At 41.9% G+C, this 27,038-nt stretch overlaps 2 protein-coding genes across 2 annotated transcripts; both read left to right on the forward strand.

Moving 5' to 3' along the window:
- The first annotated feature begins 1,972 nt into the window (after positions 1-1,972).
- LOC311105539 (flotillin-2-like) lies at positions 1,973-15,890 on the forward strand. Its single transcript, XM_084147716.1, has 11 exons — positions 1,973-2,170; positions 7,715-7,796; positions 9,117-9,207; positions 9,641-9,764; positions 10,349-10,467; positions 10,900-11,013; positions 11,272-11,391; positions 11,719-11,933; positions 12,274-12,457; positions 13,007-13,156; positions 13,492-15,890. Exons 1-11 carry the CDS (start codon positions 2,122-2,124, stop codon positions 13,528-13,530), a joined length of 1,287 nt encoding a protein of 428 aa, XP_084003842.1. The 5' UTR covers positions 1,973-2,121; the 3' UTR covers positions 13,531-15,890.
- Positions 15,891-16,270: 380 nt separating this feature from the next.
- Positions 16,271-25,992, forward strand: LOC311106078 (protein FAM222B-like). Its single transcript, XM_084148373.1, has 3 exons — positions 16,271-16,380; positions 18,757-18,887; positions 19,056-25,992. The coding sequence occupies exons 2-3, from the start codon at positions 18,803-18,805 to the stop codon at positions 21,239-21,241; spliced, it is 2,271 nt and encodes a 756-aa protein (XP_084004499.1). The 5' UTR covers positions 16,271-16,380; positions 18,757-18,802; the 3' UTR covers positions 21,242-25,992.
- Positions 25,993-27,038: the final 1,046 nt, after the last annotated feature.

Consider the following 27,038-nt stretch of genomic DNA (forward strand, 5'->3'; position numbering starts at 1 on the left):
ATCGGCAGGATAGAACGGCGGACTCCGGTAAGACAAGGGGTGGCGGTCTGTGTATATTTGTAAACAACAGCCTCCCTACTGTTTTTTATTTTACTTCTGCTCTTTTTTTCGCAACACTTTTTTGTTGTTGTTGTTTTATTTTACTTTTTTATTAAAAAATAAATGCATTGTTGGTTAAGGGCTGTAAGTAAGCATTTCACGGTAATGTCTACACCTGTTGTATTCGGCGCATGTGGCAAATAAAATTTGATTTGATTTGCTACGAAAAAGTAACTTCCTGTCGTAGCTGTAGCTCAACTTACTACCAAAGATTGTTACAACTAACCCATTGTATAACAAAGCAACAGTAAACATGTGGTCCCCCAGGAATGATGCAGTGCCCCTCCATCCCCCCCTCTTGGGCCAATTGAGATATCCTGTGTTACTAACCAATTTCAGTTATCCTGTATGACCACAGATTATCCATTATATTGACCAGATACTCAAGTGGCTGCTCTAACAATGAAAATAAATGTCTTCAAAATGGAAGGCAGTTAGCCTGGGTACCAGTCTCTTTGGGAGTGGCAAGGTGTGGAATGTTAGCTAAAGAGACTGGTACTCAGACTAAAAGGCATTCGGGAGGAGGCTAGATCACTGATAGGCCAGATGGTGGCGCTATAACAAGAGATTGAAAATGCAGATTTGAAAGTTCACGCCCCTCACCCTGTTTGACCTAAAGTCATGAAATTATGTACATAGGTCCTTCTCCTTACAAGGAACAAATTTGCCTCAGTGACCCATAAGGTCTGCCATGATGGATTTTTCGACGTTTAGAATGTTGTGAAAAACTCTTACAATGCTACTCTTCTGGAACCAAATTACCGATCTTCACGAAACTTGATATTTGACATCTATGGCTAAGCTATAGTTTCAAGACTAGTACCTAAAACAACATGGCTGCTATTGACCAATAAACATTCATGTGGGCGTGGTCTGGCACATAAACGCATATAAATCAGTCAAGGATATTCCTAATGTAACACAATTTCGTTCACATATTGCAAACACTGTCAAGACTCAACATATACAATAACATTCATATCGACCTCACGGTGGCGCTATAATGGGCACATGTTTATATCTCTTGATATGTTTGACTAAGAGTGATGGAATTTGGCACAGATGCAGAGGGATATGAGTCTAACTAACCCACGCGATATCTAAGACACCACTGGCCAAAACTTGGGTGAATGATGCGTCTTGCCATAGAGATCTGGCATTTACAAAATTATTAATCAACTGTACATACGTTATTCACAGGTGATATCTCAGACACAACCCATTTTGATACACTGATTGGCCCAAGGGTGGCGCTGCATCATTCGTGGGGGATTACATGTTTAATGTTGCCTTGTTCTATTGACACGTTCAAGTGTGTTCAAGACAACTGGGAACTCGGGGGAAAAAAACTATCTTCGACTTGGAAAAATAGTTTTGAACGGTCATCCAACTCTGAATTCCAAGTAGGAAACTCGGGCATCTTTCTAGAGCTCCGCCTTTACGAGCTGAAGTTCACTGACATCATGATTTGACATTTTTTCCGAGTACCCAGTTGTCTTGAAAGCACCAAATCTGTTGTTAGTACTGTCAGAGAGTAAGAGGAGGAGCATTTCATATAATAATAATATATTTATTTTAAATAGCACTTTTCATTACAAACAAAAACAAATGTAAGGATCTGGTGTTTCATGGTTGATGTTCTTCCACAGCTTCAGATGTCTAGGCAGTCAGTAGCAGTATCTTGAGTGGAGAGTGCATCGATGATACAGACAAACGTCAGGTAGACAGTAGATGAAACTGCTACTACATAGTGGCTACTAGTACACTGCATGGGAAGGGAGAGAGCCCCCTGAAGTGGGCAGGTCATGTTGTGTTGACAAACGTTAGCTTCTAGCTAGGCTACGTCACCGTCTTGATTTGGGGCGGGGGCTTGCAGGAGATTTAATAGGTTTGAAGGTGGCAAAGACGCTGTGAATGTTACTGTTTTTAATCGAATTGAGAGATATTTAACCACACAACCAATAGATAGTACAATACAGAACTGTTTCACGCATAGTTGTGAGGATATATCACCGGAAGAAGATGGGTAGCTGCCTTACAGTTGGACCAAATGAAGCCGTGGTTGTCTCTGGTAGGTGTTTCCCCCTTCCTGCCATGCTACTGTAGCTAGGAAGCTAACGTAGCTAGCCAACAAGCTTAATTGTTAATGTATGGTTATTTTGTTAACTTATTCGTTTACCAACGGTTTTCAGTTAATGTATAACTAGCTAGTTAATGAAACGGTCATTGCATTGATTTTGCTCGATGGATAAACTACATAACAAATCATATCGCTTCACTAATGTAGTGGACTATTTGCACTGCCCCCCCACCCCATCCTTTTTACGCTGCTGCTACTCTGTTAATTATTTATGCATAGTCACTTTAACTCTACCCACATGTACATATTACTTCAACTATCTCAACTAGCCGGTGCCCCCGCACATTGACTCTGCACCGGTACCCCCCTGTATATATAGCCTCCCTACTGTTATTTTACTTCTGCTCTTTTTTTTCTCAACACTTTTTTTGTTGTTGTTTTATTTTTACTTTTTTTGTTAAAAATAAATGCACTGTTGGTTAAGGGCTGTAAGTACCGGTAAGCATTTCACTGTAATGTCTGCACCTGTTGTATTCGGCGCATGTGACCAATAACATTTGATTTGATTTGATTTAACTAGGTTGTTACTAGCCCTTGATCATGTCTCTTAGTTCTATTACTTTACACATCATAAGAGTCATTGGACGAAGGCGTCTTCTATGGGGGAGTTTTGTTATCTGTAGGGGAGAGTTTTTTGGGGAGTTTTGTTAAGAGCAACGCTCAGTCTGAACATTAACACGCATTGATTGTGGTATGATTTTGGAAGCATAAGGACCTTATCTTTCGTATCAAAGAAACCATTTTCAAAAAACAAAATGTTAAATTGATACACACCTTTTTATAGGGTTATTGTTCCCACACAGCTATATCTCTATGTTAAAGCACGTGTTTACTGTTTACGGAAGACAGAGGGACCACCTGTACTAATGAGCTATCTAGCGTGCACCGAACACCTGTGTGTAACCGAAGAAGGCCGCCAGAAACGTATTGTCACTGAAAAATACATTCGGCTGCAACTGTGATAAAGCCGGTTAAAACAGTGTGTATTTTGCATTTGTGAAATGTAAATGTGATATGAAAGTAGGTATTTATGTTTCTGGAACTGTATGCATTTGAGAATCGATATATTTATTATTTGCCTTCCAGGGCCAGTCTACCTGTGAAAATAACATAAGGTCCTTGGACTAATGAGTAACAGTAAAGTTAGGCTCCTTAAGTGTACATATTGGGCTAGGTTGGTACCAGCTGGTTAACCAACCTGGTTTCAGAACATGTATTATTATTATGTATGTAAAGCCGAGACAATCCATTCACTATGATATGTTACGAATTACAATTCGTACAATATGTTACGAATTTGAAAAATGTATGATATGTTACGAATTCTAGCTAGGTGGCTAACGTTTGGTAGCTTGCTGACGTTAGCTAGGCTAGGGGTTAGGGTTAAGTTTAGGAGTTAGGTTAAAGGGTCAGGGGAAGGTTTAGCTGAAAGGCAAAAATGTATGCACGCATGACTGTAAGTCGCTTTGGATAAAAGCGTCTGCTAAATGGCATATATATTATATTATATATTAAAGGGTTAATGTGAGGGTTATTAGTTGCAAAGTAGCTAAAAAGTAGGAAGTAGTTGAAAAGCTGCTAAACTTGTCCGTTTTCAGATTCGAACTCGCAACCTTTGGGTTCTTTGAGATTCGAACTCAAAGAACCCAACTTTCGTTTTTGCCTTAAGTAACCATCTGTTTTATGTAACCATACCAAATGTAACATATCATACTAAATGGCGCATCTCGGATTTATGTACAGAATAATACGAAATGCTCTGAGACAAGGTTGGGTTAACTGGTGACTGAGCTAATCAAAGATGGTGGATAATTGAAGATGGTTCACTCAGGCTGTTTACCATTGAGAGAAATAATGGTCAGTTCCGGTCTACTTAAATGGTTTTGTCTCCTATAGACACCAATGCAATAGCAGCTGCATCTGGTCTACTTAGTTAATTGACTTTCACTGAACCAGAAAAAAACTGCTAGTGGGGTGTCTCACTCCCTCCCCCATCTCTGGCCAAATTGCATTCCTGTGGCTAACTGGCGTTTGCTACCATGGTGACCCTCTTTAGCATTCAGCTAGCTAGTTAGCCATTTCAAGTGATTAATATAATATTATAATAATAATAATAATAATATGCCATTTAGCAGACGCTTTACCCTGGCGTTACAGTCTGTAATACCTACATGTTTCAATCACACCACCATAGACCCTGTGCCCAAGAAAGCGAAGGCAACCTGCCTAAATGACTACCACGTCGGTAGCCAGAAGTGCTTTGAAAGGCTGGTCATGGCTCACATCAACACCATCATCCCGGAAACCCTAGACCCACTCCAATTCGCATTCCGCCCCAACAGATCCACAGATTATGCAATCGCAGTCCACACTGCCCTTTCCCACCTGGACAAGAGGAACACCTATGTGAGAATGCTGTTCATTGACTACAGCTCAGCGTTCAACACCATAGTGCCCACAAAGCTCATCACTAAGCTTAGGGCCCTGGGACTAAACACCTCCCTCTGCAACTGGATCCTGGACTTCCTGATGGGCCACCCCCAGGTGGTAAGGGTAGGCAACAACACATCTGCCACGCTGATCCTCAAAACGGGGGCCCCTCAGGGGTGCGTGCTTAGTCCCTTCCTGTACTCCCTGTTCATCCACGACTGTGTGGCCAAGCACGACTCCAACATCATCATTATGTTTGCTGACGACACAACAGTGGTAGGCCTGATCACCGACAATGATGAGACAGCCTATAGGGAGGAGGTCAGAGACCTAGCAGTGTGGTGCCAGGACAACAACCTCTCCCTCAGCGTGAGCAAGACAAAGGAGATGATCGTGGACTACAGGAAAAGGAGGGCCAAATTTGCCCCCATTCACATCGACGGGGCTGTAGTGGAGCGGGTCGAGAGTTTCAAGTTCCTTTGTGTCCACATCACCAACAAACTATCATGGTTCAAGCACACCAAGACAGTCGTGAAGAGGGCACGACAACACCTTTTCCCCATCAGGAGACTGAAAAGATTTGGCACGGGACCCAAAAATCCTCAAAGTTCTACAGATGCACCATCGAGAGCATCCTGACCGGTTGCATCACCGCCTGGTATGGCAACTGCTCGGCACCAGACCGTAAGGCGCTACAGAGGGTAGTGCGTACGGCCCAGTACATCACTGGGGCCAAGCTTCCTGCCATCCAGGACCTATATACTAGGCGGTGTCAGAGGAAGGCCAAAAAAATTGTCGAAGACTCCAATCACCCAAATCTAGGTCCAAAAGGCTCCTTAACAGCTTCTACCCCCCAAGCCATAAGACTGCTGAACAATTAATCAAATGGCCACCCGGACTATTTACATTACTATTTCTTGAACTGCATTGTTGGTTAAGGGCTTGTAAGTAAGCATTTCACGGTAAGGTCTAAACCTGTTGTATTCGGTGCATGTGACAAATAAAATTTTATTTGAAATCTGGAAATGCTGAAATGGGATGATAGCCTTGCTAATGCAATGTGGCAACTAGTCTCTTTCCAGCTGTGGGTCTTTCCCACAACTCCAAATAACAGTCATGCAATATGCCTGAGAAGCGAGGCTATGGAAAGGTTGTGTTTTTTTATTTAAACTTGTGCCGTGACAGTGATGGCGACCCCCTCTGCAGTCCTCAACATCCTCACACTTGGGTTGGAGCATCATGATCTCCAGTGTAATCCTATATGCGGGACAAAAGTATTTTAGGTAAAAATTATAGTTTTGAAAGAGCTAAGTGATACCAACACTTCCATGTTTTGATTGGTTGAGTTACTACATCCTTAGCTATGTACAGTGAGGGGGAAAAAAGTATTTGATCCCCTGCTGATTTTGTACGTTTGCCCACTGACAAAGAAATGATCAGTCTATAATTTTAATGGTAGGTTTATTTGAACAGTGAGAGACAGAATAACAACAAAAACATCCAGAAAAACGCATGTCAAAAATGTTATCAATTGATTTGCATTTTAATGAGGAAAATAAGTATTTGACCCCCTCTCAATCAGAAAGATTTCTGGCTCCCAGGTGTCTTTTATACAGGTAACGAGCTGAGATTAGGACCACACTCTTAAAGGGAGTGCTCCTAATCTCAGTTTGTTACCTGTATAAAAGACACTTGTTCTCAGAAGCAATCAATCAATCAGATTCCAAACTATCCACCATGGCCAAGACCAAAGAGCCCTCCAAGGATGTCAGGGACAAGATTGTAGACCTACACAAGGCTGGAATGGGCTACAAGACCATCGCCAAGCAGCTTGGTGAGAAGGTGACAACAGTTGGTGTGATTATTCGCAAATGGAAGAAACACAAAAGACCTGTCAATCTCCCTCAGCCTGGGGCTCCATGCAAGATCTCACCTCGTGGAGTTGCAATGATCATGAGAACGGTGAGGAATCGGCCCAGAACTACACGGAAGGATCTTGTCAATGATCTCAAGGCAACTGGGACCATAGTCACCAAGAAAACAATTGGTAACACACTATGCCGTGAAGGACTGAAATCCTGCAGCACCCACAAGGTCCCCCTGATCAAGAAAGCACATAGACATGCCCGTCTGAAGTTTGCCAATGAACATCTGAATGATTCAGAGGAGAACTGGGTGAAAGTGTTGTGGTCAGATGAGACCGAAATTGAGCTCTTTGTCATCAACTCAACTCGCCGTGTTTGGAGGAGGAGGAGGAATGCTGCCTATGACCCCAAGAACACCATCCCCACCTTCAAACATGGAGGTGGAAACATTATGCTTTGAAGGTGTTTTTCTGCTAAGGGGACAGGACAACTTCACCGCATCAAAGGGACGATGGACGGGGCCATGTACCGTCAAATCTTGGGTGAGAACCTCCTTCCCTCAGCCAGGGCATTGAAAATGGGTCGTGGATGGGTATTCCAGCATGACAATGACCCATAACGCACGGCCAAGGCAACAAAGGAGTGGCTCAAGAAGAAGCACATTAAGTTCCTGGAGTGGCCTAGCCAGTCTCCAGACCTTAATCCCATAGAAAATCTTTGGAGGAAGCTGAAGGTTCGAGTTGCCAAACGTCAGCCTCGAAACCTTAATGACTTTAGGAAGATCTAAATCATTAAAATTATAGACTGATCATTTTTTTTTCAGTGGGCAAACGTACAAAATCAGCAGGGGATCAAATACTTTTTTCCCTCACTGTACACTGTAATATGATCCTCACTTAACTACCAAGTGCAAAGCCAAGGGATTTCTATGCTTGCAGGGAAATTATACACAAGGCTATGTAATCATGTAGCCTACTCTTATAGAAGTCTGAGTAGCTTATACCTACATGTTTTACATTTGACCTGTAGTAACCTAGCTAGTGCATAGCAGCAAGACAAAGGAATTGTTGTGGTAAAAACTAAGAAGGGTGTCAACTGAGCATCAATAATGAATGATGGAGTCTATCCCAGATGGAAATCTTGTGCCACTGACTCACACCTTGTCTGTTTCATTTCTCAGGTGCCTGTTGTGGTTCAGATGAGAAGACCTACATGGTGGGGGGCTGGGCCTGGGCCTGGTGGCTCATCACTGACATTCAAAGGTGAGACCATTGATGATGTCATTGCATGCTATAGAATTGTCTTCATCAGTCTATCAGCAATCATGGGTTGTTTTGCAAATGGTCTAGAGGAGGCTTGTTTTATTTATTCAATGGATAAATAAAACTACATGTTTCCATACAAATACTAAGTTGGATAAAAGGGCTGCCTGAGGTTTAGAAACCCACAATCATTTATGGACACAGCTCCAACAGGTCTTTCAGCTACCTTAGATTTCTTCAATGATCACCTACAATTCAGTAAACACACCATCTGCGGCCTGACAATCAGCCAGGAGGTGTGTGCACGTGCGTGGAAGACTATTTTATTCTGTGCCACACTTTCCTGACTGACCTACATTGTGTGAATGAGTTCTGGATGTTTCAAATGGAAACATGGCAAAGGACACTTGGCCCCACCTTCTTAAACTACAGTACACATTCACTCTTCTGCCTTCTTTCCTGTGTGTCACTTGGCCCCATTCTTACCCTTTTCACAGTAGGTTAGGTGCTGTCCTCTGTTTATTAACTGACTGTAAGTCATTGTCCCCTGGGTTTACATGAAAGCATGCAATGTTTTGTTTAGGGTTTCTTCAGGTTTATTTTTGCTCAATAGCCAGTAACTAGCCATTAGTCGTTTGGGGAGTGTGTCAAGGAAGTGTGTGGCAATAGAAGTAGTACATCTCCAGAAACAAACGTTCCACTATAGAAATATTCCATCACTGAAATGTCGCCATTGTGAAACTCCTCATTTGACTTCCCAATTATATTTATTCAATGATGAGATAAGATAACAATCATAAGATAACAATATTTCAGCTGAGCCTCTAAATTATTCCATTACTTCTGCTCCACATGTGTTGTCAGTGACACATTGTCACATAATACTGATGCAGAGCATTTTTCTCCTCTGCCTCTGTTATTGTGCTGTTAAAGGGACAATATGCAGTTGGTATATCCTTTTTTGGTTAATGATATGTACCCATTGATTCATTAATAATTTAACTTATAAAGGCCTCATGAGCTAATTCAACTGTCGTACCCCATCAGAACCCAAAATATAAGCTTCTCTTACTCCAATGTTTGTAAACAAAGTGAATGTAAACAAACACTGTATAGCCTCACAACATAGTTAAAACTATAATTTTGAAATCAAGGCTGGTCAGTCCTTGTATCCATAGCTCTGTCTATGATTTTGAGTGGTTGCATTTCTACAGCCCCATCCCTTAGCTTTTTACCGAAACAGTGGGGAGTGAACATGTTATTGTTTCAACTGCCCCTTTAAGGTCTGCATTACCTAAAATACTTTTTTTCCTCATATAGGATTACCCTGGAGATTATGACACTCCAACCCAAGTGTGAGGATGTTGAGACTGCAGAGGGGGTCGCCATCACTGTCACTGGGGTGGCACAGGTAAAAAAAATACAAAAAACAGCTGGAAAGAGACTAGTCACCACCATGACATACCTCCATCATTTGTCTCATAAAATGCGTTGTCAATGAAAACAGTGTCAAAGTATAATTTTGTCAATTGAATGAAACCGACACCATTGAATTGGAAAATGTCTTACCTATTTATAACTAACTGTTATTGATTTCATATCTCATTGTGGCATACCAGTTTACAAACTGCAGTTGTAGCTACTCCATGTACTGTAAGCTCTTTCTGTGTCACAGGACAGATTCTGTTCTGAGTATGCAAAATACATTCATGTAAACCAAGGACTAACTCCTTGTGTAACCTAACTTACAGCCATAGATCAAGTTAAAGCACAGTGATTCATATTTTCGTATGCAACCAGGCCACAGTCTGTCTTTCTAACCCTCTTCTTCATCTCTTCTCCAGATCAAAGTGATGACAGATCATGATCTTCTGGCAATTGCTTGCGAGCAGTTTTTGGGCAAATCCGTCCCCGAAATCAAAGGAGTGGTTTTGCAAACCTTGGAGGGACATTTACGCTCAATTCTAGGTGAGGAGAATCTCTCCAAAGTGAAAATTATGTCTATTATGGTCATCCATTGATTTCAGTTGGTTGTTGTCAGCTTTGTTCTCTGTTAGCTGATGTAAATCAGTGGCTAAACCTCAGCGTCCCACACACACACACATGGTTTTTGCTGATGGGTAGTTTTTCAACAACAAATAATTGCTGATGGGTAGCTTTTCAAACAGTTTGTTCAAGCTTTGTACTAAAAATAGCCTGTCTAAATTAAAATATAAATTACAGTCAATGTAATGAGAGCCTGAATGTGTAAAAGGGTAACTTCTAAAACCACAAACATGAAATCCGAGAATCTACAGACTGCACTATTGAAAAGTTAACGTTATATGTTCTGTATTATGAGATGTATCATGTTTTACTATATGATGATGACGACTTTATAGATCTATGTGTTTTTAACAATTCATTTAATCTTTGTAAATACCCATGAATTTCAGTGATTATTTGACTACCATGTGGGATAGCCTTACTAAAGTAAAGTCAGTAAGTGAAGTAGGTCTATATCCAGTGTTGTAGAGAGACTGACAGGCTCTGCTGCTCTCCCCTCTTTACAGGCACACTGACGGTGGAGCAAATCTACCAGGACAGGGACAAGTTTGCACAGCTGGTGAGGGAGGTGGCAGCGCCCGACGTGGGCAGAATGGGCATTGAGATTCTCAGCTTCACTATCAAGGTGAGTCGGTCAGTGGTGCCATGAAATGTGGAGGGTAAATGCAGTTAAACACACCTTTTTATTTTGAATGTTTTTGTTTTTTGCCTTTGCTGTCTTATTGGTGTTTGTTATCCTATGGAATTTAATTGATGATGTAAACCTGTTGATTGGGAGGAGACTCCACTTAACTAGTCTTCACCGTTGTTGATTAGGATTGATTAATGTGGACTGGTAGTAGTTCTAACTAGCTGTGAGTTAGCCTAGACTGTCACAGTCCCCTTCAATGAGATCCTCTTTTTATTATCAGCTCTTCACTCTTCACTGCAAGTGCGACAATCAATTAGATGTTATCACATGTTGATGTTGGACATTTATTGACGTTTTTGTTCCCTCAAGTGTCTCGGGTTGTGTATAGTAATCTGAGCTAGTGTGTGTGTGTGTGTGTCTTTGTAGGATGTCTATGATAAACTGGACTACCTGAGCTCACTAGGGAAGACTCAGACAGCAGCAGTCCAGAGGGATGCAGACATTGGTGTGGCAGAGGCAGAAAGGGATGCTGGGATACGAGTAAGATTACATTCAATAAACTTGATTAATTCCAGAGGGGCAATTATTTATGGGGCTCTGTTTGTCTGTATTAATGTACATACATTAATTTGAGAAGTTTGTACGCTCATTTTCTTAATTTATTAATTTCCCATTTTCCTGTCCTCATCCTTTTGCCCCTTCTCTCATGTACATTCTAATCTCTCTCTCACATGTACTCCTCTCTCTCTCATGTACTCTTCTCTCTCTCTCTCTCGTTGTCTCACTCTCTCTCGCCAGGAAGCGGAGTGCAAGAAGGAGATGATGTATGTCAAGTTCCTGGCCGACACCAAGATGGCCGACTCCAAACGAGAACTTGAACTGCAGAAGGCTGCTTTCAACCAAGAAGTCAACACCAAGGTCTGCATGAACTCCATACTCCACTCTTGAATGCCAGTTAAATGAGTACAGTGCGATAGAAATTCCAGTCTACTAAATTATTCTATGATGTTGGTCCATCCGAGTCTAAATTATCATTAGGCTTTAGTAATTTAGTTAATGCGACATCTTACGCGATCAGAGAGCCCGGAATGAACATTTAATATAGCCCTAAGCAGCCAAACGCTCCCTCCAGCCAACCTCAACATTAAAACTCCTCTATCAACTTAGACGGCCATGTCATGATCTTGTCTCTCTGTCTGTGTGCTTCAACATGGACTTCATGGTCATGTCTCTCTGTGTCTCCAGAAAGCTGAGGCCCAGCTGGCCTATGAGCTGCAGGCAGCTAAAGAACAGCAGAAGATTAGGCTGGAGGAGATAGAGATTGAGGTGGTTCAGAGGAAGAAGCAGATCACCATTGAGGAGAAGGAGATTGTCCGTACAGAGAAGGAGCTCATCGCCATGGTGAAGAGGCCTGCCGAGGCAGAGGCATACAAGATGCAGCAGCTGGCTGAGGGACAGAAGTAGGAATACCTTTTATATCATATCATAACAGAACATATCCACAGTCCCATTATACGCTTACCTAGCTGTAACATACAAACTGTCATTCACTAGTGATTCCACTCAACTTAATGTGCATTGTCTTCTATCACAAAAACATTTTCTCATGAGTGGATTGGTAGCACTTTATTTAACAGTGCAAAAATGTCCCGTTTTTTTATAAGTGAGCTGGTAAAATGGTAATTACACAATAATAGCATATTAATTACTCATTGTTTCTTTTGGAAACACAGATACTTTTTGTCTCTTGGAAAACAATCTAGTTTCCCAGTTCTGATACGAGTGTGTTGTGTCTTTCAGGATGAAGAAGGTTCTGACGGCCCAGGCGGAGGCAGAGAAGATCCGGAGGATAGGCGAGGCAGAGGCCGGCTCCATAGAGGCGATAGGGAAGGCTGAGGCTGAGAAGATGAGGCTGAAGGCTGAGGCCTACCAGCAGTATGGAGAGGCAGCCAAGACTGCTCTGGTCCTGGAGGCCCTGCCCAAGGTAACACACTATGGAATTAAGTCACATAAGTCATATTGCGTTGATTGTTTTAAATGCAGTGTATCCACGCGTGCATTTGAATTGTTTAGATTTGATCAAATTATATCACTACTGCCTTCACGAGACCTTCATACAGATGTATTCATATTGAGGTAGTAATGTGCAGATATACAGTAGACACACTCATTAACATGCCCCCAAATAAACCTAGTCATATTGATACTAATAAAGCAGTAATAAATAGTGGAAATCTAGTCACAGTAATAATGACAAGCCAGTGTTTGACTTTTTATTTCTGACTGGACAAAGTACAGTTGTATCAGTCATAACCCACCAGTAGTTATCTACAGTATCTTTGTCAGCCAGTGTTAGGTGTGGTAGCCTACATGTACAAGTGGCAGATTACACCATCTTAAAGTGACTCACAAGTCAGATGATTTGTTCAACCGGGGGTTTACATCAGTTGATGTAATATGACATTATATACCATAAACGTGTCTTGTGATGTGAGCACAATAAAAACATCTCAATGTGCCCGTGTCTTCCTAGATTGCAGCCAAGGTGGCGGCACCGCTGGCCAGGACCAAAGAGATAGTCATCCTGAGCGGGGAGGGCAACCATGTGACAGGGGAAGTGAACCGCCTCCTGGCTGAACTTCCTGTGTCCGTCAACGCCCTCACAGGAATTGACCTATCAAAGGTAATTAGGGGCTGGACAGGAAGTGGAATTTCATTTAGCTTCAGTATGGTATTGTTCAACAGACATGCATGGTGAAAATGGTAGGTAAAACATAGATTAGTGAGTCCATAGAAATATAATTACACCCATCATGGAATGTTGACTTGAATAGAGTGGTAATGTCTGTTCTAGTAATTCTAATTCTATGAATTAGCCAATATGTCCTAGAGAATCCTATTAGTGCTGCTGGATTGTTCCAACCTACATGCAATTTTTCTGAAATTGTGAAATGAAACCTTAGCGTACAATATCTCTTTCTAGCCTAAATTGAATTGTTTTTGTTTCCTATTCAACAGATCCCACTACTGCAGAGGATGACCGATGCTCAGGCCTGAAAACAATCTCTCGCTTCTACTCTGATATCTGTTTTATGCACTCTCATAGACTGCCTTCAATACACTTGAAATTATTATTATTTATTTATTTATTAAATATGAACAAGTGGATTTTAAAAAAACCTCTGGTGCCTTAATTTCTACAGGACCAGAATATCTGCATGTACCGCTGCTCCTTTATATACTCTATGTATCTTTGAGTTCACTACTTTTTGAATCATGGAAGCTTTGTACAATAAGTAGATCACATGGGATGCATTATAATTTAGCATGAACTGAGCCTTTTTTTTAAAACTCATATACCTATTTAGTCTCTACCTTACCATTTAATTTCAGTGAACAGCTGTCAAGAAGAGCAATCTCAGTGATTTTCTTTCAAAGTTGTACTCACCTTGCCTATTATACACTTCATGATTACTCAGTAATGATCTCATCTTGCTATCATGTGACTATTGTATAGGTTAGAGTACAGTAACTTCCCTAATGTATATACCTTTTCATTTAGCTGATTTCATTTGTGTCCTTTATGATGAGTAATGGGTTTTCACAATCAGGTGACAAGTTGTATCAAGTGCTACATGAAACAAGGTGCTCACTGCTTACTATCCTCAAATAATTGATTTAGGCTTCTACTTAGTCAAAACTCTGGGTAACTGGGAATTCGTCCCACTCAACAAGAAATCATGTCTTTTCATTTAGTTTTATGTTGTAAACATTATGTTTAGTACATTATTTCAAAGATACTTTCATTTATAGCAACAAGAATGGCCTTTTTTACTCATCCCAGAAACCTGATTGGCAGTCCTTTGTTTCTTTGGCTATGATGCACCTTTCTGAATTGGCGTAAAATAAGTTGAAGTACTGAATTGACTTGAATTAAGTTTGAGGGAGAGATGAAGACTTTGTGGGTTTCTATGATGCAGGGTAATTTATTGAGAGAACTCTTTGTCCTGGAGAAAGTTCAGTATGTGAAATATTGAAGGGTTTTTGAGTCCAAGAAGAAGTAAAATGGCGTTACTCGTAGCCAAACTAGTCATTGCTCCTTATAATTTTTATTTTATAGGAATTCATATTTTAAAAAAATATGAGCTGTGATATGTTTTAAGAAGTAATTTTGTTCATTCTGTTGATTTCTTCATTTAATTGTTAATTTGATTAGTGTGACTTGATTATAACATTGACAGACACTTGTTGCAGTTTTATATAGTAATATAAGTACATTTTAAGTCATGTAAGACAGCCTTTCAGGTTCTTACCATGATGTAATCTTTGTTAAAGATAACTCTGTATATCATACACTTGTGTCAGAGAAAGAATCACTCCTGTTCAAACAATGCTGTTCAATGTATTTAGTCATTTATTTTGCTTTTAATTATATATAATTGTTAAAATGGGTATATGTACTGTTACACTATTGTCATTCCACATTACCTCCATATTATCTGTTTGTTGAGCTCATTCCAAGACTGAACATCACAATCTGATTATATTGGCTTTTTGTTGTATTGTGATTAGTCATAGTAGAGGTAGAAGACTAACTTTCTGCTTGTTGTTTAGTATCACTATTTACATTGTAATCTGAACCAAGGTGGAGAGTAGCCCTTTGTACAAGGACAGGGAAATGGCAGATCTTCTTGTTCATTTTTAATATATGTGGATGCCATCATCACTGATTTGGTGACTTGCACTATTCAATATAAGATCATGTGAAATGGTAAACCAAGATGGGAAAAGTCCAGCTATCATGTAAGTGGACAGATTATAATTTGCTCAGTGCTTTTTTGTAAAGAATATCAGCGCTCAAATAATGTTTGAATTGGAAAAATGTTTTCTTGTCCTTTCCCCCTCTCAGACATATCGTAATGTTCTTTTAATTAGTAAAATGAAAATGACTACTCTGAAGGACTGTTAAACTGTTATGTTTCTTTTTTGCTGCCCTCAAATTGATTTGACTCCACTTCATTGCAGCCATTGTAATTTTGCCAATACTGTGAAAAGGTTTCAGTTGTGTAACAGCTGTAATTTAGATTTTTGAGTTACATTGTGGCTTCACGACCAAATGCATTGTTCTGACTAAGCTTTTATTTTTTTGACAAACCACTAAAGATACTGTATGTTGGATACTGAGGTCCTTTCAAAATGTCATTTTTGTGTGAAAATAATATTCACTTTACTGTTATGTGTCAAATATAGAGATGTGCATGCACTCATGCCACCAGTTTTGTGTCAATGTAGATGTTTTTTTTTATTTCTCAACAGGACAACACAAGTGATCCTACATGTTATTTGTGAATGTTATCCATCTGTAACATATTACCATATTTCAGTCTTCATTCTAATAAAATTACAACATTGTTGTGCTCTTTTTCTAATGGCAATATAATAATTCAATACACGACAGGGTGTACAGCATAGATACTGATGTATAGTCTGGGGTGGACAGTATGATCAAAGCTAGCTGCAACATTCATGGTATGTAAAACAAGTTAGTCTTGCTAGAATGCAATACTTTACTAACTTGAGCCAAGGCCTGTCACTCATTAATTCAATCAATCCTTATCATAAATCGTTTTTAATGCATCTTGCAGGAAGAATCTCAGCACTTTCACCTCTATCAGTTATTACCAAGGAATATTAGTCAGGCATTGAGTATGCACACCTAAAATATGCGGAATAAAGGTCCTAAAACTCAGAGTGCCTACTGCGCATGCGTTCTCAAAGTTGCTGTTGCAGAAAGCAAGCAGCAGAAAGAAAGAATCGGTGAGCTAACATAATAACCAAAATATCGATGTTCGATCATCTCGCTAAAATGAGGTTTTTGCAAATGCCTTTCTCTTGATTTCGCGGGGAGTAAGTATTTTGCGTGTTATTTGTTTTCAGTGTTTCCTTTGCAAAATGTTTACTTCAGTAACTATCAGAAGCCGGCTATGATAGCAGGCCAACGTTAGCTAGTTAGCCTAGCTGATCGCTAGCAGCACAAAGAAGTGTTCAGTGCTTTGTGGTGCTATGACTCGGGGTATTTAACACTAGCTTGTTATCATTCATCATCGCTAGCTACATGGCTGGCTTTATTAACCGACTAATTTAGCTAGTTACCTTCTCGTGTAACTGTAGCCTAAGTAACGTTACTGATTTAGAACTACAATGCCAGTGTTATGTTATAAGTTTGAAAAAAAAACATACGTTTTGGCACGCTAATATTGTCAGTACAGTAGCTAGCTAGTGCTCATTTACATTTTAAATGGTCTATTGACTACTAGACAACAATGCTGCACAACGATGACACCAGCTAGTTAGTATTTAAGAATGAGCTTTGTTCATAACTAGTTAGCTAGTTATATTAATGGTCAGGCATTCTTGATCAGAGAAGCCCTACTCAGGCTAGAGCCACGTTGAATGACTAGGGTTATTGATATTTACGCAATGATGCAATAACATTTCTGGTAGACCCAGTCATCAGACTGAGTATATTTATTGTAACTAGTAGCTACATGTCCATCACTTTCAAGAACTGGTTAGCTGGATACACTAACCAGCTACAATGTAAGACCTATCATGCTTGAGTGATTGGGACTTCTGGATTCTGACACATTTAGCTTTGTTCCAGAACTGAAAAGGGTTCTGGGTGACAAAGCACCATTACATACATACTTAACACAAAGCTGTTCTGCATCACTTAGTATTGTAAAGTATTGACACACATACACTCCTAAATGGTACCCTAGTCCCTAAATAGTGTACTACTTTTAACCAGAGCCCTATGAGGGAACAAGCTCCCTCACGACGCCAGGACAGCGGAGTCACTCACCACCTTCCGGAGACATTTGAAACCCCACCTCTTTAAGGAATACCTGGGATAGGATAAAGTAATCCTTCTACCCCCCCCCCCCCCAAATTGTAAAGTGGTTATCCCACTGGCTATAGGGTGAACGCACCAATTTGTGAGTCGCTCTGGCTAAGAGCGTCTGCTAAATGACGTTAATGTGCCCTTGAGCAAGGCACTTAACCCTAATTGCTCCTGTAAGTCGCTCTGGATAAGAGCGTCTGCTAAATGACTAAAATGTAAATGAATAAAGTGGTGAGGAGTCTATTGTGTCCAGAAGGGAATTCACCATTCATTTTCTGTATTCAGGTTTCACTCAAACATCATTTTGGGCTTTGTTTTACTGTTGACAGTTACAGCTGATTTCGGGATTGTATATCAATTTGCTCTCTTTAAATATTTCAACTGATTTATTCATTTCAGTCTGAATTGTTTAATCAAACTTTTCGCAGCCGGTTCCTTATATCAGGGCATAAAAACTACAATCTGTTTCCTGAATTAGCCTAGTGTGCATGTGTGTCCAGCTGGCACCCTCAACTTCAAAATTCCTTTGCTAGTTATACAATCATGTAACTAAGAACTTTGCTGGAAATAAACATTTGTTGAATATTCATGAATGTTTCCAGATATCTGTCGAAAGATGATGGTGGTGAAGGATATCATTGCTACTTAATGCGGATCCAAGTTCAGTTTGCAGATCCATCGTCTTCATTGGCGTAGGGTTAGCTGGACATATCTGGCTGGTCTTGGAACTGTTACATAGGGCAACCTCTCCCCACTTGGCTTGATGGGATATGTAGTGATTTTGCCAACACAGCCAGATATGTACACAGTCTTGTACCCAGAACCTTTTTTCAACTGACTATTGTAGTTGTTGATTGAATCAGACTTTATTAATATAATGAGTTATCCAGGAATGTCACGAGGTAATTGACACAAGAAAACTTGAGAAAATATCAACTCTACAGATCACAATGACTACAATGAATGGCTAAATTACTTCCGGACACTAAGGGTCTGTGGAGCTCCTCTTCCTCCTCACCACTCTATGGGCCCTGGTCAAGAGTAGTATACTATATAGGGAATAGGGTGTAATTTGGGATGCAGACATAGAGATTGGTGGAGCCAGCTGGAGGCTCTCTCGGTAGCCATCATGCAGTCTGTCCTGCTGTGCCCTAGGAAAGGAGATAAGGCGTCTCAATCTTAAACCCGCTGCTGTCTCTGTCTAGCTGCAGGCAGGGTACTTGCTGTAGAAGGCTGAGGCACAAATGCCGGCTAATTACCGACTACTGACTGCCATTTTAGAAAGGTCACACAATGTACAGGAAATAGATAGCTTTATGGCTGGGTCATTTTACATGGTCAATGTGGTGTTTGACTGCTGACGTGTGTGTCTCTCTCAGCATGGTGAGGAGAGCGTTTCCCATGTTGCATTAGTGGAAGTGTGACATGCTGGCCTGTCTGCCAGCATCATCAGGTGACCCTACCACCCGATTTCTCTCCCACACGCAGATGAACACTAGACTTCAGCAATGTAAGTGTTTTATCTGATAGAATTGAGTACTATAATTTCAGTTTCCTCTTCATATTTCCACTTAATGAGTTGTATATCCTTTCCAGTCATTAGTTGAATGAACTTTGAACTAACCTTGGTTAGGCTCAAATTCCTTGTTCTCTCTCTCTATCCTTGTTCCCATCCTAGGGGACACTACACAGAAGATGAGATCTGCCAACTATCCAACCCCAGCAGAATTGGATGCCTTTGCTAAGAAAGTCGCCAACAAGCCTCTGACCATAAAGATCTTCCCCAACAGTGTCAAAGTACCACAGAGGAAGCACATCCGCCGCACGGTGAACGGGTTGGACACATCCACCTCCAGCCAGCGCCACAGCCCCTACCCGTCTCAGGTCAGCAGCACCAGAGCGGGCCTCCTGGCCGTCCTCCGCACTTCGCCCGGCAAAGACAGCAGCCAAGCCCGTCTGCTTCCCAAAGCAGCCATGAACCTCCACAGCGGGCCGTACGTCGTTCAGAGCACTTTAAACCTCCCCCTGCCTGTCCCCCACGTCCAGGGCATGTCTCAAACCCAGCCCCAGGCATTGGCCCAGAAACAGAGCCTCCCACATCCACAGCATGCTCTACAGCAGCAGCACAACATGGCTCACCCCATGACTTTACAGCCACAGAATATGCCTCAACCTCACCCTCAAACTTTACAGCAACAGAACATGGCTCACCCTCAAACTTTACAGCAACAGAACATGGCCCACCCTCAAACTTTACAGCAGAATCTCCAGCGGCAGCAGAGTTTGCCTCACACGCAGACTTTACAGCAGCAGCAGCAAACTCCGACTCGGCCACAAACCTTACAGCAGCAACAACAGCAGCATCTTCTTCATCATCAGACTCTGCAGCACCAGACACTTCCCCACCAACAAGCTTTACTACAGCAGGCTGTGGCTCGGGCTCAAGGTCTCCGGCACCTGCCTGACGTGACCCAGGCCCAGCCTCCACCGAGTCTGCAACATTCCCAGGGCCTGCAGCACCCCCAGAGCCTGCCCCTGTCACAGCCTCTCCCCCAGGGCCTGCGACACCTGCCTGATGTGGCCCAGGCCCAGCCACCCAGTCTGCAACATTCCCAGGGCCTCCCCCCGTCTCAGCCTCTCCCCCAGGCCTCCGGTACCGGCCCTGGCTCCCCCTCTGCTTCCAATGTCCTGCAGCCCCAGCCAGGCCCCAGGAAGCTGCCAGACGCAGACGCCCCGCCAAACGTAACCGTATCTACCTCCACCATCCCACTGTCCATGGCGGCCGGCCTGCACCACAACCGGCCGGGCACCGACCTGAGCAGCATCGTGCACCAGATCAAGCAGTTCTGCCAGGCTCGGGCCGGAATGGGCTCCACTTCGGTGTGCGAGGGCCAGATCGCCAACCCCAGCCCCATCAGCCGTAACCTCCTCATCAACGCCAGTTCCAGGGTCAACACACCCCACAATCTGGGCCTCCTTCCCTCCTGCCTGCTGGGCCCGAAAGAGAAGGTCCCTGGAGGATCCCAGGGCCCTGCGGGTGCTAGTGGCCTACAGCCCAACATGGCTGTCATGAACAGGATGCCACCTGCTTTCCACACTGACATGACGCAGCAGTTACAGCAGCAGCAATTACAGCAGTTACAACAGGCTCACCAGCATCAACAACAACATCAGTTACAGCAGCTCCAACAGGTTCACCAGCAGCAGCAACAACATCAGTTACAGCAGCAACATCCGCTCCAACAGCAGCAACTCCAACAGCAGCGCTCCTGGAACCAGCACCAGCTGGCTCACATGCAGCACCTGCCTGAGGGAGCCCACCCCTGTAAGAACCCCAGGAGAGAAGCCCCCTCTGGGCCTGGCTTCTCTGCCAAGACCCTCAACTACCGCCACGAGCTGCTGGCCTCGCAGCCACAAGCCTTCCCCCTTAAACACCCATCAGACAAGACAACTTCCTCGCCCCCCGTCACCGGCCCAGCAGGCGGCACCATGCCAAGCTACACCAACGGGCCCCACCTGCAGGTTCCATGGGGCAGCGTCCTACAAGCAGCCAAAAGTGACGGCCTAGGCCCACAGGATTTGCCCATGGCCTTCCAGGGGGGCCCGGCAGGGGCCTCCATAGACTGCAGCACACCAGGATCACAGTACCGACCAGGAGCCAGACCTGGGGTCCCAGGTCCAAGTCAGACCAAGCTGATGCAGCAGAATGTGTCTGATTACCTGGCTGGGGAGTTCCAGGCATTCCAGCAGAACCCAGGAGCCATGGGGAAGATGCACAGGCCCCCCATGGGCAGAGCTCCAGGCCAGGGCCCAGAGCTAGGCAATGGTAGAAATATCCAAGCTCACCACCCAGGCTATAGATAGATAGATCTATCTGTCTTCATCTCACCAGTCGTGTGTTATGGTTGGTGAATGATTCAAGGTTACAATCAGGTTTCCACATGTTGTAGAGATCTTGCAAGTGATCAATTGAATGTTCTCCCTAGTCGGTTGTTCCTGCTCTCAATGTTCAATAGCTGACTTGTCTGTATTTAAGAAATGCTTCCTCAGCCAATTAAAAGGTATCTGTTATCCTTAGTGCCAGATGAAGGGTTTTAGATTGTTATTCCAGTGATGAGGAACACTTACTCATACCACAACATGGACATCTGCTGCTTGTAGTATTTTCTGGGATACGCTATTGTGATCTAGGACTAGGTAGAGAACCTAGTAGGGCTACTTCCTGTCAACATAATAAGCGCCAGTTATGCCCAGGTTGTCATGGAACCAACCACTCCCTTTTACAATATTAGTGGCCTTACAGCTGCCAATGCAGTGGCAGAAAATGGGGTCTACTTTCCTGACTTATGTTTACATTTACAATTATGCAGCGGCTGAAAATTCCATATAGACATGGAGGATGCATGCTTGTTAATGCCCCCAATGAGACTGATTTGCTGAAGGGGTATTTTTGTATGCTAATATGAATCAGGTCCATGTCTAAGAATATATTATTTCTTCAATCTCTCCCCATATACAGTAAGGTAAGGCTACAGCCATTGTGTCCTGTCCTCTTGTGTGTGTGGTAAGGCCTTGAGACAGAGTGCTTTTGAAGTTGTTTTTAATTGTTTTATTTTATCCCTACCTTGTGCTGTTACTTTAATTGTTTCTACTTGAATTTTACTGGTGACGTTTTCAGTATGAGGACTTGGAGAATTGAAATGTTATGCTAAACATTTACAAAAGGAACAAAACCTAACTTTGGGAAAAACATTACATGTATTTGAATAACGTGAACCCTGTACAATCAATCCCCTGATCTTGAAAGGAATTGTCTGTGTGCAAAGACCAAATTGATCACTTGCAAGTGTATATACCAGAGGGTTAAAATGGTATTTAATACTTTCACCACTATACTACTGTAAACAATTCCTTGTGGATCTTTGCCTGTCTGTGGGGGTTGTGGTAAGCTGAGGGGTATCCTACGAAGCAGGTTTGAGGAGTTAGCGAGGTAACTTTGGTCAACTCTGGATAACTGGTCATACGAAAGTGGCTCACCTTTTAGCCAGGTAAATCTCTATGGCAATAAATCCTTCAGAACTAACCTGCTCTGGGGAAGGCTAACTCATGGCTAATTCCACTTACCCTGAATGAAATGACTGAGCCACGAGTTGAGGACCAACAAAGTCAGATTCCCTCCCTCTTGCAAAGATTGCGTCATGATCCCCTTCATTTGAGGAAGATGACTGATTAAATATATGTTTTTTTTTGTCTTAAAGAGTAATGTTAAAATATCCCATTACACAGTTTAATGACAATGCATTTTAAACGTCATGCCCAGTAACACTTTTTTACGACTTAATAAAATAAGGTTATCGATAGGAGTGGGGAAAAAGGTGCTTGTGGTTGTTCATTAATAAGCACACCACGTTGGCATCAACGATAAGTAATAAAGATTGTTCTTCTAAAAGCCCATTTCATACCATGATTTCGGCACAAATGAAAATGTGGCACTGACTCGCCCATGGATTGACGTTTCAGCATTGTCTTAACGAAAAGTTCAGCATTCGACTAGCAATGTGCGACATACACGTGCAGTTACTAGCATTGCTAGAGTTAGTGGCAGACGGACGAGCAATATCCACCGTCTTAGTACGGATAAGAGCTGGAATGTGAAGCTAACGGAAGCTGGTTAGCTTTAGAAAACCCTGAGTAGATCTAGCTTGCTTCGTAGGAGACCACTCTTCCTTCACTTGCTAGCCTTATCCTAACTATGTATTGTCTCTGTACTACCTAGAAAGGAGAACTGTGGTTCAGTCCAGTTCTTTGAAATGCAGGTTACCTCATGCTAGTAGATGGGTCTAATCATAGAACTATAATTACTTCTAAGTAATTATATTTCTATGGGTCTAGCATGGTGCGTTTTTCCTCAGTTTAGCTTGGGTAACGGCTTACTCTTGTGATGGCCCCTCATTCCTCCTCCATGATAACTCTTGAAAAAAAGCCTTAAATGTTATATTAGTTACCCTCGATACCTTAAATGTTGTATGACTTTCTACACCATGCCGGATTTCCTCAAACAGTGCATGGTGTAGGATCCCAAATCGAAAATAGTTATGATACTAGCAATTGTTTCTGCATATGTTTTCATTAAAGGACACTGTTAAATTGCTAATTAAAAATCCTCCTTTAAAGGATGGAAAGTATTTAGCAGAGTTTTATAGGTGTGTGTGGCACTGGGCTGTAACTATGGTCTTCAGACTACGTTTCTTTAGTTGTTTCTACGTGACAAATACACTACAGTAATTTAGTTCTTAGCTAATTTATTTCCTTGATCACTGCATCCTGAAGCCATAGGTTTTTCCTCATAGGTGCCATAGGTAAAGCATATCATCAGACACAAAACAATGCAAACTGATGTCTCACAATTAGCTGCATTCAGTAAGAGATGGAAAAGTCATAGCAGTAATTTTATATAGCCTTAAAGGTGCTACACATAGGATTTTTTATTTTGCATTGTCATTTCAGAAAATGGCCATAATATATCTGCAGTAATAGTGGAATGATAGTGGTTCACTGTATTGCATAACTGCCCACCAGTGTTGTGATTAGCTGTGATATTTGTCTATTGATTACATCTGTTGTCAAAATGGGAAAGCTGTTTTGACTTTGGCTGTGTTATCAAGTGGAAATCGGGTCAAGCGGCCAATGTAAAAATCGCTCTAATTTCCTGGTTGCTAAAATTCTACACGGTTTACTCAATTTCTGTTGTATGTGAGAAAACAAGCACTGAATACTGTAGGGAATCATTGTACCATCTAAATCTCTGTGAAATATATTTTCAAGAAACAAAAAAATATAGTTTTACTGCTGTTTTTAAGCTGGTGGACCAAAAACTAAACTAAAAGGCTCAAGCGTGAGTCTCCTCCGTGTTGCGGGGGAGAGGGTAGATTTTGTTTTGAAAGCAGCCTAGTGCTGTTGCAATTCACTGAGCTTCCAGATAGAATTTGCCCCAATGGGTAGCACCTTTAATGTTATGGATTGAGATTTCTTACCTGAGGGCAGTAGCTAGATTCTGTTGTTTGGCTCTTACTACTGTTGTGTTCCTGATGTGCCTGGCCCTTGAAGCTGCTATTGAATTCCAGTTTGAACACACAATAGTGCGATTTGTGTGTGTGTGTACAGTTGAAGTCGGAAGTTTACATACACTTAGGTTGGAGTCATTAAAACTAGTTTTTCAACCACTCCATACATTTCTTGTTAACAAACTATAGTTTTGGCAAGTCAGTTAGGACATCTACTTTGTGCATGACAAGTAATTTTTCCAACAATTGTTTACAGACAGATTATTTCACTTGTAATTCACTGAAGTTTACATACACTAAAATGACTGTGCCTTTAAACAGCTTTGAAAATTCCAGAAAATGATGTCATGATATGCTAATTGACATCATTTGAGTCAATTGGAGGTGTACCTGTGGATGTATTTCAAGGCCTACCTTCAAACTCAGTGCCTCTTTGCTTGACATCATGGGAAAATCAAAAGAAATCAGGCAAGACCTCAGAACAATTTTTCTGTAGACCTCCACAAGTCTGGTTCATCCATTGGAGCAATTTCCAAATGCCTCAATGTACCACGTTCATCTGTACAAACAATAGTACGCAAGTATAAGCACCATGGGACCACGCAGCCATCATACTGCTCAGGAAGGAGACGTGTTGTGTCTCCAGAGATGAACGTACTTTGGTGCGAAAAGTGCAAATAATTCCCAGAACAACAGCAAAGGCCCTTGTGAAGATGCTGGAGGAAACAGGTACAAAAGTATCTATATCCACAGTAAAACAAGTCCTATATCGACATAACCTGAAAGGCCGCTCAGCATGGAAGAAGCCACTGCTCCAAAAAGCCAGACTACGGTTTGCAACTGCACATGGGGACAAAGATCATACTTTTTGGAGAAATGTCCTCTGGTCTGATGAAACAAAAATAGAACTGTTTGGCCATAATGACCATCGTTATGTTTGGAGGAAAAAGGGGTACGCTTGCAAGCCGAAGAACACCATCCCAACCGTGAAGCACGGGGGTGGCAGCATCATGCTGTGGGGGTGCTTTGCTACAGGAGGGACTGTTGCACTTCACAAAATAGATGACATAATGAGGAAGGAAAATTACGTGGACATATTGAATCAACATCTCAAGACATCAGTCAGGAAGTTAAAGCTTGGTTACACCAGCTCTGTCAGGAGGAATGGGCCAAAATTCACCCAACTTATTGTGGGAAGCTTGTGGAAGGCTACCCAAAACGTTTGACCCAAGTTAAGCAATTTAAAGGCAATGCTACCAAATTCTAATTGAGTGTATGTAAACTTCTGACCCACTGGGAATGTGATGAAAGAAATAAAAGCCGAAATAAATCATTCTCTCTACTATTATTCTGACATTTCACATTCTTAAAGTAAAGTGGTGATCCTAACTGACCTAAGACAGGGAATTCTTACTAGGATTAAATGTCAGGAATTGTGAAAAACTGAGTTTAAATGTATTTGGCTAAGGTGTATGTAAACTTCAGACTGCAACTGTATATATAGTAATGATGTATGGGGTTGTACTAGTGGAATAAAGGTTACTATTTATACTGTGTTGTCATGGATTTTTGAAATGCGAGATGGTAAATCTTTGCAGTGGAAATGGACCAACTGTTGCTGCTGTGAGCCAAGCAATGTACCTGTTGTTCCATTTGACCTGATTGACCTGTTCTATTATGTGGTACTGCCATGTTAAAGCCCGAGAAAGTCAGGTTTACAGTTACTATTTCATATGAAGTGCCTCCACTGGGCTTAATATGGAAAGTGTATATGTTTGATTTTGTGTGTGTGCGAGAGAAAGGGTGTGAAGCATAGCTTAGATACTTGTGCACACTACACAGTGGTGCACTTCTATCCATTGTTGGGGGCCCAAGCATCTAACTGTAACTACTGATACTGGACAGAAGTCTTTGTTCATGTTCCACAATGATTCCAGACACTTTTGGGAATCTGAACGGTTGCTGCTGAATCACTGACCAAAGTCACCAAGCCTTCCCCTCAAACATAACCACCATGGCCCAAAGCCTAGATACAGGCTGTGTCCGAAATGGCACTCTATTCACTCTATAGTGTACGACTTGACCTAGGGTCATAGTCAAAAGTAGTGCACTGTTTAGAAAATAGGGGGCCATTTTGGACACACATTCTTTAAGCAAGTTGGTTTGTATTAGTTTTAAAGACTCATGCTATGTTAAGGTTGTGACAAAAGTGGTCTGCTGCCCTCTAGACAGTTGTAGGAACAGCATGTGGGACTGTGATGACTTAATTGTGGTTGTGAGAGAGAGTTTTTGCTCCACATAAGTGGAAATGTGACATGAATGGCAGTGGTTGGGGGAGCTCACGTTTCTCTACTTTGTAGAATGGTGTTATTCCAGTTTGCCTATCCTTCAGAATCTATGCCTTGCACAAACATTCCCCCCTCCCCTAACCAAAATAAAGTTGGCATTTGCAAAACCGATACCTTTTATTTCCTGTTTATTATATTTGTAACAGCAAGGCTTGAGGTGATATGTATGAAACAGAATTTTCAAAGGATATAAAAAATCTATATAATAGTCATTCTACACATGTATCTGCATGTATCTTGCATACTTAC

This window comes from Coregonus lavaretus, assembly GCF_964263955.1.
Source record: "Coregonus lavaretus genome assembly, chromosome: 30".
NCBI classification, from domain to species: Eukaryota; Metazoa; Chordata; class Actinopteri; order Salmoniformes; family Salmonidae; genus Coregonus; species Coregonus lavaretus.

What these genes read in the sequence shown, in the direction of transcription:
- LOC311105539 (XM_084147716.1), top strand. Translation starts at nt 2,122, where the DNA reads ATGGGTAGCTGCCTTACAGTTGGACCAAATGAAGCCGTGGTTGTCTCT. An exon ending in CTGTCACTGGGGTGGCACAG is followed by an intron (nt 9,208 to 9,640) that starts GTAAAAAAAATA and finishes TCTCTTCTCCAG; the next exon opens with ATCAAAGTGATGACAGATCA. An exon ending in TTCTCAGCTTCACTATCAAG is followed by an intron (nt 10,468 to 10,899) that starts GTGAGTCGGTCA and finishes GTGTCTTTGTAG; the next exon opens with GATGTCTATGATAAACTGGA.
- LOC311106078 (XM_084148373.1), top strand. Translation starts at nt 18,803, where the DNA reads ATGCTGGCCTGTCTGCCAGCATCATCAGGTGACCCTACCACCCGATTT. An exon ending in GAACACTAGACTTCAGCAAT is followed by an intron (nt 18,888 to 19,055) that starts GTAAGTGTTTTA and finishes TTCCCATCCTAG; the next exon opens with GGGACACTACACAGAAGATG.